Source organism: Takifugu rubripes, chromosome 17, assembly GCF_901000725.2.
Source record: "Takifugu rubripes chromosome 17, fTakRub1.2, whole genome shotgun sequence".
Taxonomy (NCBI): Eukaryota; Metazoa; Chordata; class Actinopteri; order Tetraodontiformes; family Tetraodontidae; genus Takifugu; species Takifugu rubripes.
Genome location: NC_042301.1, coordinates 12,617,112 through 12,635,432, shown reverse-complemented (window position 1 = coordinate 12,635,432; position 18,321 = coordinate 12,617,112). Strand labels below are relative to the sequence as shown.

At 44.9% G+C, this 18,321-nt stretch overlaps 1 protein-coding gene across 7 annotated transcripts; it reads right to left on the bottom strand.

Annotated features, from left to right (window-relative positions):
• Positions 1 to 286: 286 nt before the first annotated feature.
• Positions 287 to 17,923, bottom strand: LOC101063373 (LIM and calponin homology domains-containing protein 1-like). 7 transcript variants are annotated; one of them, XM_029850154.1, is made up of 31 exons: positions 17,503 to 17,923; positions 13,255 to 13,325; positions 13,087 to 13,156; positions 12,895 to 13,001; positions 12,777 to 12,807; positions 12,574 to 12,684; positions 12,056 to 12,180; positions 11,850 to 11,920; positions 11,129 to 11,330; positions 10,784 to 10,990; positions 10,137 to 10,445; positions 9,701 to 9,964; positions 8,466 to 8,723; positions 7,886 to 8,236; positions 7,434 to 7,760; positions 6,480 to 6,833; positions 6,207 to 6,245; positions 5,186 to 5,315; positions 4,941 to 5,098; positions 4,258 to 4,852; positions 3,717 to 4,070; positions 3,530 to 3,608; positions 3,411 to 3,436; positions 3,115 to 3,228; positions 2,870 to 2,962; positions 2,589 to 2,790; positions 2,408 to 2,507; positions 2,216 to 2,290; positions 1,993 to 2,101; positions 1,811 to 1,913; positions 287 to 1,528 (listed from the first exon to the last, which is right to left on the bottom strand). In XM_029850154.1, exons 1-31 carry the CDS (start codon positions 17,623 to 17,625, stop codon positions 1,503 to 1,505), a joined length of 5,184 nt encoding a protein of 1,727 aa, XP_029706014.1. In that variant the 5' UTR covers positions 17,626 to 17,923; the 3' UTR covers positions 287 to 1,502. The 7 variants fall into 7 exon arrangements, with proteins under 7 accessions (XP_029706014.1, XP_029706017.1, XP_029706016.1 ...); XM_029850157.1 differs by lacking the exon at positions 3,115 to 3,228; XM_029850156.1 differs by lacking the exon at positions 6,207 to 6,245.
• Positions 17,924 to 18,321: the final 398 nt, after the last annotated feature.

The following is an 18,321-nucleotide window of genomic DNA, read 5'->3' as shown; positions in this document are numbered from 1 at the left end:
CAATTATATGAAAATCTGATTATTATCACTTTACGTAAGAGAAAATAAAATGTTTAATGTTATAAAGTTTAGAGGAAAGAAATTAGTCTCTTAAGTAGAGGGTTCCTGGATCAAATTCCGTAATGGCCAAACCATCCAACCCCCATCACTCCCCAGGTGTAGCAAAGTGCTGCCAACTCCTACTGTGCTTGGCTTGTGTGTGTTCACTACTGCCATGGAAAGGTTTCATAAAACATGGAATAAAGAATTGTATTGCCTAGTCATTGTAATGCCTAGTCATCTTAAGTCAAGTTAAAATATTTTATTGATAAACATACACTTGCTATAAAAGAACTGAATGTTTTAATCCTCCACATGAAGCAGCTGTCAGGTGACCAGATAGAGGCAACACACACAGAGGACAGGAAAAAAACATTCAGCAGAGATTCCACAGAGGCAACAACTGTGATATAGGCAGGAGAAGAGAGGACATTTTCTTTTGTCATAGCTGGAGGAATAATCAATAGGCAAGCAGCAATTAACTGTGTCATTGGTTTATCATATAGGAGAGGGTAAAACAGAACAGACGGCGATAAGGAGAGGCGTATCTATTTAAAGTAGTGTTGCTGGTATGGAACAGATTCAAGTTAAAGTCATATGTTGCATACATACAGTAAATATACATGCATGATTTCAGACATGCATACAGCACACACACACAGACACAATGTGCCAAGACCCTGAGGTCTGCGTGAATTCCTGCACATATACTAGCCCTCGCACTCATTTCATAAGGCACTGAATCAGATATATCAATCTGTGTGAATAAACAATGACTAAAACATCTTAAAGGGGAAATACAGTAGTTAAAATCCAACAAACAAGTATATGGTAATTAATAACATGCATTCTTATTCCTGCAAAATCAAGAATGAAGCCAGATGGATGCCTAAAAATATGATGATGTACAACATACAAAAGGAAAGATAAAGTTCAACTGTGGAAAAGATAACGACATCAAACTCATACTATTGTCTGAGAAATAGTTATTATAACTTATATTGTTCTTATTTCATGCAAAAGACTAATCACAAACCGCAAAATGAATGAATATGATGACAGGTAAGGCATTGTAATGGTCAAGCTACTCCAGATGATCCAACCTAAACCAAAAGTCACATGAAGCACTCAATAGGGAGTTTTGAAACTGTTGTGTTGAATTCAGCTGTGTGTTTTAGTGTCCCGACTCTGCAAAGGCTTAAACACACTGATTCCATTTTTACATCGGTGTTTTACATGTTATAAGTATATAGATGGGTACAGTTAGCACAGACGTTAACCTGTATGTGCATGTGATGTCATTCAGTTGATCCAGTTTTGACATCCAGAACATCCACAAAGCTGTTTGTGTGTTTCAGGAAAATACAATGATTCAAGAGTTCCTCGCAGTTCCCAAAAGTTTTCCAGAATATTCCAGTAATGTGATTCAAGGTTGAGGAGGGATCCAGTTTAAAATCAGGTCATCATAATGTGGTTGGCTGTCCTCTGCCTGCATAAAAACATGACAATATTGTATTAAAATATGAAATATAAGTCAGATTGTACTTAACTACAAATAAAATACATTATAAAATCATCAGACTATTTGTGATGGAAAGTAAATCCATGAAAGTTGGGATCAATTGACTTCAGATTTCAATAATCTGAAGGAGTCAGAATCTACAGACATGTTTTGCTCCTTATTTAGGTAGAATAAAGTTGTCTGTAATTCATTTTTAAACGTGTGTGTGTGTGTGTGTGTGTGTGTGTGTGTGTTACAGGATAGTCTCACCTCGAGATGCGATATAGCACTCATAACAGCTCAAAAGTCCATTCCGAATCCGGACATCCGTCCCTTTGGTGGTGTCACCCAGCTGCCCGTTGCACACTCCACACTGAAGAAACATCACACTCTTAAACAACGACATTAAGAGCGTTTGGGCTTACTCAGGCTCACCAGAACAACTATAATACCTTGAAACACTGCATGTGGAAAAACAGCCCAAGTGTGTCGATTATCATGGCAGCTCCCTTTTCTAGCGGCTGAGAACAACCAGAGCAAAGTCGCTTCCCACTGACACACCTACACACCACCAGGAGGTATGCAAAAATGAAAAATTTACAACAACATAACATTTTCCTTCAGTCCGTACAAGTATTATCAAGAATTGCCGTTTGTTTGCGTTAGCATCATCACCTGCTGGGGGAAGGAGGCTGCGGTGATGGAAGGGGTGACTGCTGTTTCTCTGAGACGGCATCGTGTGATTCGGATCTGTGGTGCCAAAGAATAAATAAACACCATCTTTCAGGTCACAACTGCTCCTATTATGGAACGCTCAGAAATGTCCAGAATGGAGCATTTAAGGCAGATGCTAAATGTCCTTCTTACCTTTTTACCACCTGTGCCTGGTTTAGCTGAGGGTTACGATCCAGGGAAGCTGTCTTCCACAGTTCCTGCTTCTTTAAAGGTTTAGCATCAGAGGCAGAATCTTTGAGGATAAAGAAAAAAAGCACACTTTTGTTACATTTTCCAGGACTGCATGCTCGGAAAATATCTCTGTTCTTCCTACCAAGAAAGAAATGTAGCTTTGATGCATGCTGGTCTTCATTCCCTGGTGCCATTTTATGGCCATTTTCTTGTAGGGGAGCATTTTCTGTTTGGTTCTCATTGGTTCCAGGAGCTGAAGAAACAATTGTTGTCTGACCTAATTGCTGACCAGCCAAGCCAGTGGGAGTGAGGTGTGTTACAGTCTCCTGGAGGATCCTTCTCTCCTGAAATAGAATATGTGATTCAAGAGGCAGTAGTGCACAATGCTTATACTTTCTCAAATTTGCTAATTTGTAAATATACTTCTTCAATGTGTTTCCTCTCCTCCTCCTCCACCTCCAGTTGTGCTTTTTCCCACTCTTTCTTCAGCTTCTCCTGTTCGCTCCGGTATTGCTCCTGCATAGAAACATTATATAACTAAATTCTTCACTTTAAAATGCACATGTTACACATGCAAACACAGTGAGAACAGTTAATTATGTGTCCAGATCACCCTACAACAATGCACGGTGGGAGCCATTCACTTCAACGTCATTCTACCAGTGTACCTGTAGGAGGCGCTCCTGCTCCTGCTGCCAACTTTCCAGGCGTTTACGCTCCTCATTGGGGTCCCAGACCCAGTGATTAACACGTTTAGCCAAGTTCAACATGGGGGTCTCAATCTACCCAGACCCGGCCAACAATCACACACATATTCAGACAAACAGGACAGAGAAAAGGAAAGGTGAGAGGACACGAGAGACTACAGCGACTAATGGAGACGAGGAGTCCGGACAGGATCAAATTTAGGAAAGAAGGGAAAAACAGAACAAAGAAAAACTACAAACTGCGCAGAGATACTTACAGTCACACTGGTCTCCTCAAGTCCCTCTGTGGTAGAGACAGAAAAATGAATTTATAGCGTGAACACAATGTTCACTTTAGGCATCTTTATTTGCTACATTTATTTGTTTTGTTTTGTACCAGTGACAGTGGGAGAATATTCTTGTAAGCTGTTCTTGATCTCTACTGGTCGCTCAGATGGCACTGGGGCTCCGTTGACCTGAAATACAAATATCAAACTACCTGAATGGAACAATGCCTAAATGTACATAGCTTGATTTTATTCATATTTTGTGACTATATTACGTTTCATTTGACATGATATTACCTGCCCATTGCCTTGGAGAGGTGGGTAATGTGGCTCCACACGAGTCTGAGTGAGTTCCGTGACAATGGTCGTGGTGGTGATGCAGTTTCGCCCTCCGAGCAGAGAGCTGATGGCAGATCCCGAAAACGTGGTCAGGTTTTCTCTCCGTGAAGGTGGCATCTTGTCATCTGTCTGTGGTGGCGGTGTCCGCTTCCCCGTCTCCTCTTTCATTGCGGGTTGTGCAGTAGCAAGATCTTCCTTCTCTGCAGGGGGGAGGTCTGTAGTCTCCTGGGGTCCTTCTGGAGAAGAGCTGACTGGAGTAGAAACACTTAAGTCCTCCATCACCTCGCCATTCACTCGCACCAATCCGTCCATCTGAGTGGCGAGGAAAAAGAAGAAATAAGGACTGCAGGAAGACTTGGACTTATGTATATATTTACAATTAGTGAGCAGTTTAAAGAGAATGCTATTAAGTTAAAGAAAGCAAAACTGAGAATAGATGCAAAAATATATCAGGACAAAATAGTAAACAATCTGCATTCTGTGTTATATTAATACTCGCCTTGACAGGTTTGTGTCCAGGTTGTGAGTTCCTGGGCTGACAGTAAGGCTTGGCTGCCAGCAGGGGGATGGGCCTGGGTGTTGCAGATGAAGGCGAGGGGAGTGTGTGTGCGGGATGTGTGGCGTCAGGCTGCATTTGTGTGATCTCAGTAGGAGTGCATATGGTGGGAGACCTCTTTTCTTCTGGATTCCCTTGTTTTTGATGCAAGCTTGGGGACTCTGCAGTGCTGGATTGAAGCTGCAGTGAGCGAGGTGGAACATTTTCTGACTGCGTGACGGGGCTCGATGACGCTGGCGTGAGCTGCTCCACTGTTGGCTTTATCTTCATTTCTTGCGATTTTGCGGCCTTCGGTTGTACTGGTTTGTGCTGAAGCTCTGATGTTTCAGAATCACGAGCAGCTGCGGTTGTTTTCTCCTCCTTTACCATGTGATTGGTGTCCTGTTTCAGACCTGATGTCGATCTGGGCAGTTTTAGACTGTCCAGCGTTGCATCACTGATGGTAAAGCGAAGAGCATAACGCTGTAAGACCATGGAGGCCTCTTCTGGACTGGCTGCATTCCTGTAGGCTTCACACAGCTCTATCTCTCTGCGCTCCCTACAATAAAGAAGTGAGAGGAGAAACTCAAAGCCTGTTGTCTTAACTTTTGTTACATCACTGTTGGTGGAGACAAAGTCAGCCTTACTTGTCCTCCACAATCTCTTTGTAGGTTTTGATGCTTTTCCTCTTGTTAATGTCACTTCCCTCCTCCTTCATCCTTTTCTCCATCTTCTTCCTCTCTTCCTCTTTCTTGATTAGCTCCTGTGAAGCGCTGCGACGCCGATTCTTCCAGCGAGTCAATTCCTGTCACAGGTTAGTAAAATACTGAGGTCTACACAGAATTCTACATATAAACGGAGGCGACACAATGTTATCCTGTAGTCTCCTTACGCCTTGCCAGTGCTCCTCCTCCTCCACAAAGTTGTTGTACTGTTCGTGCATGTGCTCATGTCGTGACTGGCTGAGGGATGGTGAGTGTCCCATCTCGTCCTCATTGATAATGTCACCCATGCTCACACTCCTGCGGAGGGAAACGTGCAACCATCTCAGACACATTTATACAAACTCAATAATTTCTGTGTAGAATATGCTTGAATGTAAATATTCAAAGGTGCAGTGACCTGAAATGTGTTTCAGCAAAAAAAAGAAGGCAATAAACTGAACCGATTTTAACATGACCAGATGACAAGAAAAGCATAAAAAAAGCAAAGCATGTAAATGACAACATTCTTCAATTTAAAAACAAAGAAGTACATGTTCAGTATATTTTTTTAAATCACGTCTTTGGGGATTTATTTGCATGATAAGGCTTGCTTGTCTGTGCTGTATATGCAACCACCAAGCATCATTTTCACAGGAAAGAAAACCAACATTCTGCCTTCCTCTAGGTCGCACTGGATCAAATATAACACTTGTAGTAACACTACCTGCAAAATTTAAGGAATGCTGCAAACGGAGCAGGCAAAACGAAAAAGGAGCGGTGAAGAAAGGAAGCCAGACAATCTATTTGCCTGTTGAATTGATTGTATTTCCCATTTTTAGCTAGGGTTGGGAGAGTTCAAATAAACACTCTGAATAATAAGATCGGTATGTTGTGTGACTTATTACCCACTAGGAGACTAAGAACATTGCTATTTTTGACAGCATCCTAACATTAGCCACGTTACCAGGCTGTCTTTGCAAATGTGGTGCCAGTAGATTCAACTCTTCAAAAGAGGACAAAAGATGACTATTTCACTTTAACTTAAAATGCAGTGTATTGCAAGTCACAGATATTACAAAAGTGAAGAAAAAAATCTAAATTCATACATCAACAAAAGTGACACAGCAAATAAAGAAAAAAAATCATGTTAGCGTGTAAGCCTGTAACATGGAGTTATGCAGCGGCTCATCCAGCATCACACACACTTACTGGGTCTCCTCAGACATAAAAACCACTCGGCGGCTCATCCTAAAACAATAACAGAACAGAGTGAAAGAGAGAAAAGAGGAGCAAACTGTTGTATTAACGTTACACTTCACACTCCAAATGAGGCGTGTACCTAAAACCCACCGCCATTGCAGTAAAGACCAACAAATACGGAGAATAGTGCTTCTCCCCACTTTCAGATCATTAGTGTAACACATAAAGCGTGTTAATGCGGTAGAACGGGATATTGAAGACATGCAGTGGGTTCAGTCTCACATCATGGGGGGTAGATCATCATCATCCAGCCAGAAGGGTTTCTTTCGGGGTTCCTCCTCCATATTTGTCTTACTCTCCTCCACCATGTCCCCCACTCTTTCCACCACTTTCTCCTCTGGTCTTTGCTTGTCCAACTTTGCCACCATGTTACAAGTGCTGGTGGCAGCAGGGCTGATGGAAGGAGTGTGTGATGGGGGAGAGAGTGGGGGCACATTTGAGACTGAGGTGTTAGAGATCGTCATGTCTCTCTGCTGTCTATCCTCGTCCTGCCTTTTGTTCAGCTCTACACTCACAGGCAGGGTGGGAAGTTTGGAGGATGGGGGCTGAGGTGCTGCTTGCACCGAAGGAATGACGCTAAAATTCAATGACAAGATTAAGAAGATTAAGAACTTCAGCACAATTAGGGACCATGTCACACAAAAATGCCGCACCACAGCTGATTTGCTCTTTAAGGTAAATTGAAAACAAGCCTCAGCCACGAACGCCATGTAAAGTCGATGTTAAATCAGTAGTTTTATCACACTGACAGGAGATAAGTACCCAAAACAGAAGAGTTAAGGTCAAGGTAATTAATAACATTAAATAAAACTAATATCAAGAGTACTTTCTCGAGATGGGAGCAGCAGCAGCCTTGGCCCTTCGGTGATTCAGCTCTGATTTAAATATACACAAATGAGCATCCAGCACCACAAACCAAACCAAGTCACCAAAACGACAAACGTCAAAAAGCACGCCAAAACCTGTGCATAAACAGCATTTAAACCTGTCTATGTAAAATCAAATACTGAAAAAATGGAACTAGTGCCCTCACTCACGGGTGCTGGAACAAAACCAGATCGCCAACAACCACATAGTCCTTAGAGTTGGTATTAGTGAGGCGGACATTTGCTAAGACGGTTCCAGCTTTGTTAGTTGCAGCAACAACACCAGGTCTCCCTTAAACACACTGCATACCTTTCATTATCCACCTTCTCTGTGTATTTAGGTCTGCTGTTTAGCGGCTTCATTGCAGACACTGGGGCGACGCTATATTTAACAGATCCAGGTACTGGCAGGAACTGCTTGATAGACTGGTTGGCTCTGGGTGCTGTGTTTTTTTGGAATAATCCAGTCCTTCGGGCCATCATATCATCTTTCTCCAGGTCAGGCACAGGATCGTTTTCGCCGTACTCGTCCTCCTCATCGTTTTCGTGTTCCCTGTGAGACGTTCCTCTGGCCACAGCCAGGTCAGAGTCTGACTGAGGCGTCTCCATGGGAACTTTGGGTTGCTGATGTTCCGCCCTGTGAGAGAAACTACTACAATTGAACTAAACATCAAACCAGAGATTATCTTTGAGGACGCACACCACAGGTTTGTTAGTGTCTCGTTCTTCTGTTAGGGCGTTCCACACAAATCCACACCCCACCTGCTCTTCATCTTGTTCCTGTCTGCCTGCACTTGCTTCTTGCTCCGTGGAGCAGCGTCCGTGGTAGCCTCCCCTTGCGTGCCTCGTACGGAGGTAGGGAGAGGCAGGAAACGGTTGTAAGTCATTGTGCTTTGCCTATGAAAAACTCCCGTCCTCCTGGCCATCATGTCATCCTTTTGAAGATCTGGTGCCCTCTCCTCTTCCTCCTCGTCCTCATCCTCCTCTGCTCTCTGTTCGTACTGTGCCAGGCGCGCGTCCAGCTCGGCCCGGGTCAAAGGGGTTTCAGATGTGCATGATGGGAGGTCAGCCGAGGGAGGGGAAGCATGATTGAGATCATTTCCATCTACCTGTCTGTGAAGGCATTGCATAAAACTCAAACGCAGCAACAGAATCAAAATAAGCGCACGCTGAACCAAAATAGCCTTTTCAAAAGAAATAATGGTTAGAATTAGGTAGTAAGATTAAAATTCTGTCTGAGCAGAAATGGCTGTGTGCATTCTTTATACAGTCTAAACAAATGCATGAAGCTGCATTGAAACCACTGGAGCCTACATTTTCTCGTATTTGGCCCAGTTCATACCTGCGTTCCCGTTCAGAACGCTGGGAGACCAGGTCAATGGTAGGCATGGCTACAGTTGCCTTGGAAAGGAGTCGTCTTAGCAACTCTGTCTCCTCCCCTTCACTTGAAAGGCTTGTGTCTATTGGCTGTTGGATCTCAGTCACACCCCCAAAGGTCACAACCTTGTTGTGACCCCGTCCAGCCTTTGCTGAGCCGCTGAAAGAATTTCCATAATTTTTCTGCAGACAAGCTTGAGGCATAGTAGTGGAGCTATCCTCACTGTAGATACAATCTCACAACACACACACACACACACAGACACACAATATGAAAGTGAGCAAAAGAGCAGAGGAAAAGGAAAAAGGGTGGAAAAGAAATTATGAACACAGAAGATCAGACTTTGGAGACAAAGGAAGGATGAGCTGAATTTGATGAATCAGACAGGAAGAGCAGAGGGATCAACACCGCTAAAGTTGCAACACGCATGTGCATTCAGACAATACACCGGACTTTTTGTCCAATCTGGATGGAAAAATATTCCTGGTAACTAATGCTCCTGCGACAACACACAGAACCTCTTTCTCCTAAGCAATGGCATCAGCGGAGGGCAGAGAAAACAAAGCCAACACACAGCTCACAGCCAGCAGTCGCCTCTCTTTGGGTCACACACACAAGGAGCCTCACACAGACTGGCCAATTCCCTAATTTGTTTCAGTGCCTGTCAAAGAAGACTGAGGAGGACCGGAGTGCACAATACGGAGTGAATGAACAAGTGAATGAGGATACTAAACTAACTAAAGAGAGAACTAAGGTAGAAAATATATAGCCTACTATAGAGCCAAATACGGGGGAGTAAATGGGTGAGGTAGAGTTTTATGTCCAAGTGCTTAATTACTTTAATTCTGCCTTTATGCAACAGATGTGATCCTCATTCTGAATGAAAATAAACACTTTCATTTCATCATCAATAAGTTAGATAACAGATGCACTTTGGTTGGTTTAATGACATTAGCTTCTTAATCCTTAAATTAAGTTGAGCTAATCGTGAAGGAGGATTATTACTGAAATTTCCATTTTCTTGTATAAGTGTCTGTACTGATGAATTGGTTTCTCCCATCAGCAATGATCTGCTCAAATTGGAATCAAAACAATAAACATAGCCACGCCCACACTGGAATACCTCACTAGCTCATCCACTGACAACCCAAACACCCGACGCTACATGGATGCAGAATCAGACAGCGTGTGTTGGGCACCTGAGTTCAGTCATCTTGAGTCTCTCCCACTTCTGCATATCTGCCTGGCTCATGTGGGCAGCAACAAACTTCGTGGGTCCCTCTCTGTGGGGGAGGGGCCTACTCTGCGTGCGCCTTTGAGCCAGGTCGTCCTTCTGCCTGTTAGGTGTAGCACTTCCTGTTTCTGCCTGTTCCTCTTCCCGTTCCTCGTCCTCGCGGTGAGGGGCGGGGTTTAAGAACGGGTTGTCGCTGCATGTGATGATGTCACTCATCGCTTCCCTCTCACTGTCCGATCACAGAGCCGTTAGAATGGCATCACGCGGCACACATTTGGCATCAAGGTGGGATGCACGCATCAAATGACGGTGGTCACAACATCCACAGAAATAACAAGTATGATTATGGTTGTTAGAGGGGAAAAAACATTAAGAAAACAGGCGCATCTCCACGAGCTGACCTTATCTCCTTCTCCTGCAGGGTTTTCTGTGAGGAACGCCTGATGCCTTCCCAGCGCTCTCGGTCTTTGTTGCTGCATACAGGCGAGGGAACAAACTGATGCACATTGGGAGCAACCGGGCCACGATGAGCTCGCCGGGATGCCAGATCGTCTCGACGGACATCTGGAACTCTGTGCATCCCGGCATCCTCTTCCTCATCAGAGGCAGGGTCCCACGAAGAGCTCTGAGAGCTCAAGAACTCGTTTTCGCTACGGAGGATGATGTTAGGGGATGGAGACCTGGGTCCCTGGTCCTCCACTGGGGGGGGGCTGAGGTTGGAGATGGGACGTGTGCTGAGATCATTCCAGGTATCATTCAAATCCACTGATGGGTCTTTCTTTGACGTGCAATTTTCAGGCATATCATGCGTACAAACTGCCTCAGCAAGGTCCCAAATAAGTAAATAATCGATTTACGACACACCAACAAGTAGTTCTTTGCCAGTGAAAGCTCAGATGTGAGTTGAATTAATGTCGAAACAGTTAGATTCATCAATAACAACCTCAGAACCACTCACATTAAAATGTTAGCACCACAGCTGCATTAGTGCATGACCTTAAACTGCCCCACCACAGCACGATCTGCTCCCATGCTCCTCTTCTCTGACCTGCTATAGCGAATGGCAGCAGGCAGAACTTTGATCCCTGCTTTTTCCCACTTCTGCAGCCTCTTGTGTTCCAGCACTTCCTCAGTCACCCTCTCCTCTTCCTGTTTTAGGTTTTCCCCATTGTTCTCAGCTGCCCAAGTGACAGTCTTGGGAGCTTTGTGGTGCACTCCTGCACTTTTCCCCTGCTCTGTGGTGGCTTGTGGGTGACTGGGGAATGATGTGTATCAACAGGGTAAGATTGGGGGCAGAGGAAGTTTGTGTGTTTGGTGTGAGTTTTCATTTCCGCTGGTTCTTTTTCAATGTTTGCATCATGACAATTTATTGCACTGATGTGTTGGAAATTACCTCCGCTGCTCTCCCTCCTCTGTGTGTGGTCTCCGCCGTGGAGCTGGGATGTAGGAACTGGCGTTGATTCGATTGGGAAGAAACTGGTTGAAGGGAATGGTGCTTCTGGATTCATTGCTGACGGTCCGTCTTGCCGACATATCATCCTTGCGCACATCTGGCCTCTTTCCCTGGGCATCAATCTCCGAATCACTGCCTCGTCCTGGCAACCACAGTTGAAGGAAGCACGGACATATAAGATTTATGAGCACAGACGTCACAGTTCTAATCTTTTTGATTTCTCTCGGATGACTTTGAGGATTATCTGGGGGCAATGTTGTTTTTGTGTGACCTACGTGGAATGATGGGAAAGACCTCTCATATTTTCAGAGCTCCTAAACAGCCAAGTTAAGATATAAACAGGATGTATGTGATATCACACAGGCACCTGCACACAATGAAGGATGTTGACCCTTCACCTGTGTGTCACAGATCTAAAATTCAAAGCAGCAATTGCTAACGCATAGTGGGCACACACAGGTTAAATGGTGACCCAGTGTTTGTTCAGTAAAAACACACATAAAAGTTTCAGTCCATTGTTGAGTGGAACTTGGAAATACAAACTCTTTATATTCAGTCTATTGTGGAAAGGTGTTTTTTTTGTTGTTTTTTTTACTTTGTATGTGATGACATCAAAATGTTTGGGATTTTTATAATTCGGGAGATTTTAATGGGAACAAACCATCACCGGTGCCTCTATTCACAACATCAGGAGAAGGACTGTGCTGAGAGCGGGAGCCAAAGGAATCCAAGCTGTCGGAAACAAGAGGAAAAATGCCCCTTAAATGCTGTTTCGCTGTAAATCCGCACATTTTAAAGTCTGAATCTGAAATACCCCTCAGATGTGCTCACTTACTTTAGGTGCATGTGCTGACAGACATCTCTCACCTGTCTAAGGAGTTGTCACGTGTGTGTCGCGGCGGTGAGAGGGACTCGCTCCTCTCTGAGTCCCAGCAGTCATAACCGCTGTCTCGAACGCCACGCTTCTGTGGACCCTCGCCTCCTTCACTCTCCTACCCACAAACGTGACCACAAAATGAAACAAAGACCAGAACAAGCTCCATTAAGGGGAAAGAGGTTCCTTATCTTAGACCATAATTAACAAAACATGTCTGTGGAAGCTCAGCTAAGGGATAAATTTTGCATAACTATGCTTCATAAATATTTCAACAAACTTCCAGTTTGGATATAGGATTTTTTTTAAATCTGCAAACTCAATCTTTCTGCCCTGATATCCTGCTGCTCCTTTAGCTGCAGTTGTAAATAGGAGTGGGAGTGTAACCAAAACACAAATGTGTGTTTCTCCTGCGTTCCAGCAGAGACAGGAAACGAAGAAATCCAACCCCCGCACCTCCTCCACGCCACTATCTCCCTCTCTCACTGTCCTCTTCACTGAGTTCACTCACCACTTTCATTTGAGCAAGCAGTCCTTCAAATTCCTTAAGGTTGAGAGCAGGGCCACTGTAGGAGGTGCAGCTACTGGCAGCCTTTCCAAGCCAGAACACTGTGTTAAGTACCTAAGGGACATGAATGTTGGGATTCTGGAGATTCATTCATATTAAACACACAGATGCAGAAAAAATGCAAAAACAGCACAAAGGTTACTCACGTTTTTTAGTTTGCGGGTGCAGTCAGAGTCCCTGATGAGATTTTTAAAAATGCGTTAATATATCTGAATAAACGTGAAGGGGAAAATAAAAGCCTCACGCAGGCAAGCATCTATTTACTTGAGGTTAGCTCGAATGGAGGTGTCCTGTAAGTCTCCAGGGTCAAACAGCTGGGCGCCCTTCAGGCCCAGCTCCTCACAGCCCCTCAGGAAGACGGACAGGTTGTCCTAAAACGGCGCCAGGGAACCGCAAACAATTAACACTTATTATCTTTGATGAGGAGGAAAGTGTTAAACTGGAGTGTTTCCTTACCAGCCCGGCAATGGGGGTGGGCAATCTGTTGATCTTCTTGACCAGACCTGGTTTGATTGCGCTCAGCAGCCTGCGGCAGAAAGAAATTTGCTGAGTATCGGTGTATTTTTGAATGTTAATGCAAATTCAGACATCAGAACTTGAGCGGGAGTGATGTCAGGCACTCACTCGCATAACAGGATACCGTTCTCCAACCCGCTGCGGAAGTCTTTGTCTCCGAAGCTCTTCCCTGTAACAGCCTGGGGACAGAGGACAGGAAGAGACAGATGTAAAGGAAGTGAACTGGGATGACAGCTCCAAATAGCAACTGTAGTAATTTCTCATTAACAAGTTGACTTGATTTATTTCACAATATCAATATATAATGATGTTTGCTGTAAACTCCTTTAATTTATTTTTGTACTCTTATTGCTTATTATACAACCCATCTTTCACAGTTTATTAATATAAGATAAAGTCTGCACTCATATGGTCACCTTCATTTATAAATAAATCAAAATTCCCCTCAGATTTCACAATGTCCTCCTTTGTTTATGCGAGAGAGGGACCTACTGCTGACCGAGTCACCCTTCCCCCAGCAATTTGCACCACCAGAAACCAAATATCCACATCAAACTGGTGGCACGTTGCTCTGTCCCCTCGCTCCACCTCCCTCAAACTTCAACCATATCTTTACAACATTGATTTAAATGCACACAATGGCATCTTGGACGCACGGTAACCTCCATTCTCTCGCACTGCAATTTTCAGTCTGTCCTAAGCAGGCAGGGAGCGGAGGAGGGAGTCAGGAAGCTACCAGAGACATACCATCAGTGCACCAACCCACACACGCTGCCATCTAGAACTGTTGTGTAACCAGGAACCAAAGATGAACTGAAAAGAGGAGCGCTTTGACTATTTGGATGTCTAATCCAGATTAGCTCAGATTACCATGACCGTCCAGCTATTGCGACACACGCTAACCATCTCCACTACTCCCATGCAGTTTGTGCTAAAAAAGACAGTTAATCTGAGAGTGTGTCAGTAAATTACCCGGAAACTACTGTAATGCATTACAATATTATACCCTTCTTTTGATTTTGGGTTAGGATAAGGAGGAGGAGGAGGGGAGATGGAACCAGGAAACACATCATATGTGCAAATAAAAGTATAAACAGCACACAATGTGTGTTTCTTGTGCATCTCTTGCTCCTTGGTGAGGCAATTTTAGCATGAATGCAGAGTTCTTTTATCTGCAGCATATGAGAAATCAGTACAAAAAACCCCCACTCATCTGCACCGATAAAAATAGATTCCTGCCCATTGTTCTTGGTTACATAAGTAAAAGCCAGATGTTTACCTTTGGCATCTCTCCTTATCTGTTCTTTTTCACAAACACACACTTGGACAAGCGCACAAAATTGCACATGTGATGTTTAGTCCACAGTAAGTTATACATAATTTACCTCCCTGGGTGAGAGCTGTACTAAAGAGGAGAGCAAAACAACTGTTTTGTGTAGGTAGTGTGTTTGTGAGTAATGAGTGTTAAGGTTTATGACACACACAGTGGGAGGTGGATGAAGGTGGATGTCAACTATCCAAAAAGAAAAGATATAAAAAACAATACAAATAGTGATGAACATCAAGAAACAGTAGTTTTCATGTGGTCTACATGAACATTCGTGTCGCCTACAAAGATGAAACCAAAGCCCCTGAAAGTATTTCAGCGGCAGCGGCGGTAACTCGACCCTCCTCCGCGCCCTCGTGGCCAGACCGTTCCACTCAGACGGAATGAATGGCAGCGTCAGCTACCATCTAAAGTGTGAGGTGAGACCATGCATGTGGGGCCAGAGGGGAAGCAAAAGAAGGCCAGAGTGGCTTTTACATTTACTTTAACATTTAGACAAAGAAGGAAAGATTGAGAAGCTGGATGGATGGAGAGCAGAGGAAAATATGCAGTGAATTAAGTTACTACTGCAACATTTGGTCTGGCTACAGGGTACTGGGATTGATTAAAGTGACTAAAGCCAGGAGGTTTCAGGCTCAGAAAACCTTTTTCACATTATCCCAACTTAAACTTTGTCCAAAACCAAGAAAATAAAAACTACTGATACCCAGTGCTCTTAGATATTACCTTTGTTTCAAATTAAATCTAAAAAAAATGACTCCAACTTGCCAAAAGACCAAATCTTCTGTCTAATGTTGTTTGGGTGTTATTCAAGGCTTAATGCTTCATGCACACTGACATAAATATGTGAGAACTAAAGGCCACAGCAGGCAGGGTGAGAGACTCCTGTGGGATCCACAGCGAGGATGAGTTTAATCTGGATCAGAGCAACCAGGGGGACCACGATCCATCAGCTGCTGATAACCGATCAGCATGAGACACGAGCAAACCCTCCCACCCACCCCCACCCTGGGGTAACTCCAGAACGCGCACTGGGCATGCTAAGAATGTGTTGGCGATATTTTATTCTGGCCGTGTAAAATCGTCGACAGTTTGTGTTCAGACACCGACTGTACAACACTTTCAATATTCCGTTTCACTGTCACTTCACATTGGGTGTTTGATGCCGGCTTGTCCGGGAACCCCCCCTTTCCTCCCCCCGCTCCCACACTCTGTCTCATCCAGACACAGCTGGCCTTCTGGGGACGTCGGAGTTAATCTGAACAGGACAGCTGTGACATCTGGAGCCAACACATGGTCGCATTCCTCCCTCTATTCCACGCGACAGACCCCCCCGCCCCAATTCTCGCCACTCCTGAGGTCACCGTCACCGAGGCGAACTTTGAGCCAGATGTCACCTCCGACAGGTTTGGCAGCGTGCATCAGCTCTGAGACTTTCTAATCCCGCCTCGTCTCCCCTATAAACAGAAAGGTCGTGGTTGTGCCAGTCTAATTTCCTCGCCTACTGCTCTACTGCCCCTCGACGGAAACTGTGACACCTGAGAGTCCGCCAGTGTGATGTTCCCATAGCGACCTGTGTCACCCAACCGGGGTGTGTCTTAGGCATGTGTGAGTAGTACCATGCATGCATGTGCATACAGTTTGCATACTCTCTTTGCCACCGCGGTGCACAGCGCACACGTTGGTGCGGCTAGCCCCGAATCATCCCCACCTGTCAGAGGATGTAAATACATCACTGGAAATAGAGCCAGTCTGACCCGTCTGAAAATAACCACAGAATTAGGAGGAGGGAAGACAACAGCCAGTTAAGACTCCACAGACCAGGTTAGCGGTTAGCATCAAACCAAGCTGATGGTGATGCTACGTCTATCAAATACAGAGATCTGTGACACTGTGAGATATAAGGGACACCTGGTGATGCAGAAGGTTATAGGTTTTTATGCCAGCACCTGCAATAAGACTGATAATCCTTCATTTTCTCACTGCTGTAAGTGACAGCCAAACTGTACCCAACAACATGACTGATAGAGGGATATTTATAATCCAATTCCAAAATAAACACCTACATTTGGGACAGTAACGGCTTAAAAATAGGCAATAGCATGAGTGCGGGATGGTCCCAGAACAATCCCCGCAAGAAGAAATAAACACTTGGTTTTATTGTACGGTTAATAATTTATCTGCTGATGATGTGCGTTTCAGCAAACTCTTAGCGATTACAAATTGCACACAGCCTCTCCCCTCTCTTGTACCTGCTTTATTTGCACTGTGCCTTGTTTTCTGAGGAGATTCAGAACAGATTTCCGTGATATAATTTTAAAATCCTCCACAGTGTAGGGACAGATTGTGACAGATTTTTTTTTTTTAAAAATACAGAGCCAAAACTTTAATTCTGCTCATCCTATTTTGGTACCTCTAACCGTCCACTTGGCAGGTGTAGCGCGGCTAAACCCGGGACAAGTACCGTGAGGAAATCTGGGAAATAGGTCATGAAGCAGCCCCACGGCGGATGCATGGTGATTCACCGCTCAGGCTTACAGACAGAGGCATTTGTGCCGAGCCAGATGAAGATGGGAGCGATGCAGCACATCACAAATGATAATCTGGTCCGATGCGATCAACTGCTGCTCCAGTAGACTGTAGCATCTCATGTACGGTGGCTGGCCCGGTTTCATAACCATGGCAACCAAAAATCCCTCGCGCCTGGAAAAAGGGGGCGTTACTCTGAGCAGCAAATTGAAAATGGGGGCATATTAAACATTAGACAAATACTCATTTCTCCGTTTAATACCCCGCTTTGCACACTTCGCGGTGCTGGAGGGGGTGTTGGGTTTCAGAGAGAGCCGCATATGTGCACAAACTTTTGACGCACTTAAGGTCGTTTCACACAGGCCGCAGCGCCGTTGTCCCACACTGTAAACCGACACTGCGTAGCCCCCACAACAGGTGACAACGAACCGGTGATGGCTGCGTATTTATATCCCGACTCGGTCCATTCCAGCTCCCCTTATCCTCTGCCAGTCACTTACCTCTATCCATTTCTGAGCCTCCTGGCAGGCTGGTTCGGGATGTCTCGGCGGCTCCGCGCGTTCAGATTCGGCCCGCGGAGGGGTTTTAGGGACATCATGACCCTCTGCGGGACTAGCCATCATGCAGGCCGGCCAGAAAGTCTGTGATGATGCGGTGCTGTGTTGATATGCGCTGGCGCTCCCCTCCCCTCCGCTCTATCGCTCCGTTATCCTCCTCCGCCGACAGTCCTCGCTTCTGCCCCGCGACTCCTCGTGCAGCGTTGCGAAGACGTCTCGTGCTGCCCGCGAGTCTTGCTCAGACTGTGGCAGGGAGGAGAAGGAATCCTCTCGCGACTCGGACGCTGCAACACGAGCCCGGCGATAAAAATAAACGATCCTCGAACGCCACAGGACGGCGCGAGGCTGACGCCGCTGGCGCGCAAATGAGGTGACGTGAACGCGCAGCCAGGAATTCACACGTGGGGGAGGAGGATCAGACCAGACAGGAAAACCAGATATTCTTCTAAATCCTCGCCGATAACAAACACCAAATGTATCATTACAGATCTGGACCCGTTAATGGATGCCATTTAAAATAAACAATCCGATAAAGGCAAAATTACGTATGTTTATTATGTGGGCCAATACAGACAGGTAACTTCTCGATACCTTAACACTAATTGGTGTCTCATTAAAAACACTACAGGAAAGCCAAGTTTTTCTACTGAGAGTAACCTGCAAGCATGTTCGAATTCATTTATCTGGAAATACATTTTTAGTATGTTATTTCCAAAAGATGAATCAGTTCTACAGCAAAAGTCGGCTGCAGAAAAGTAATTT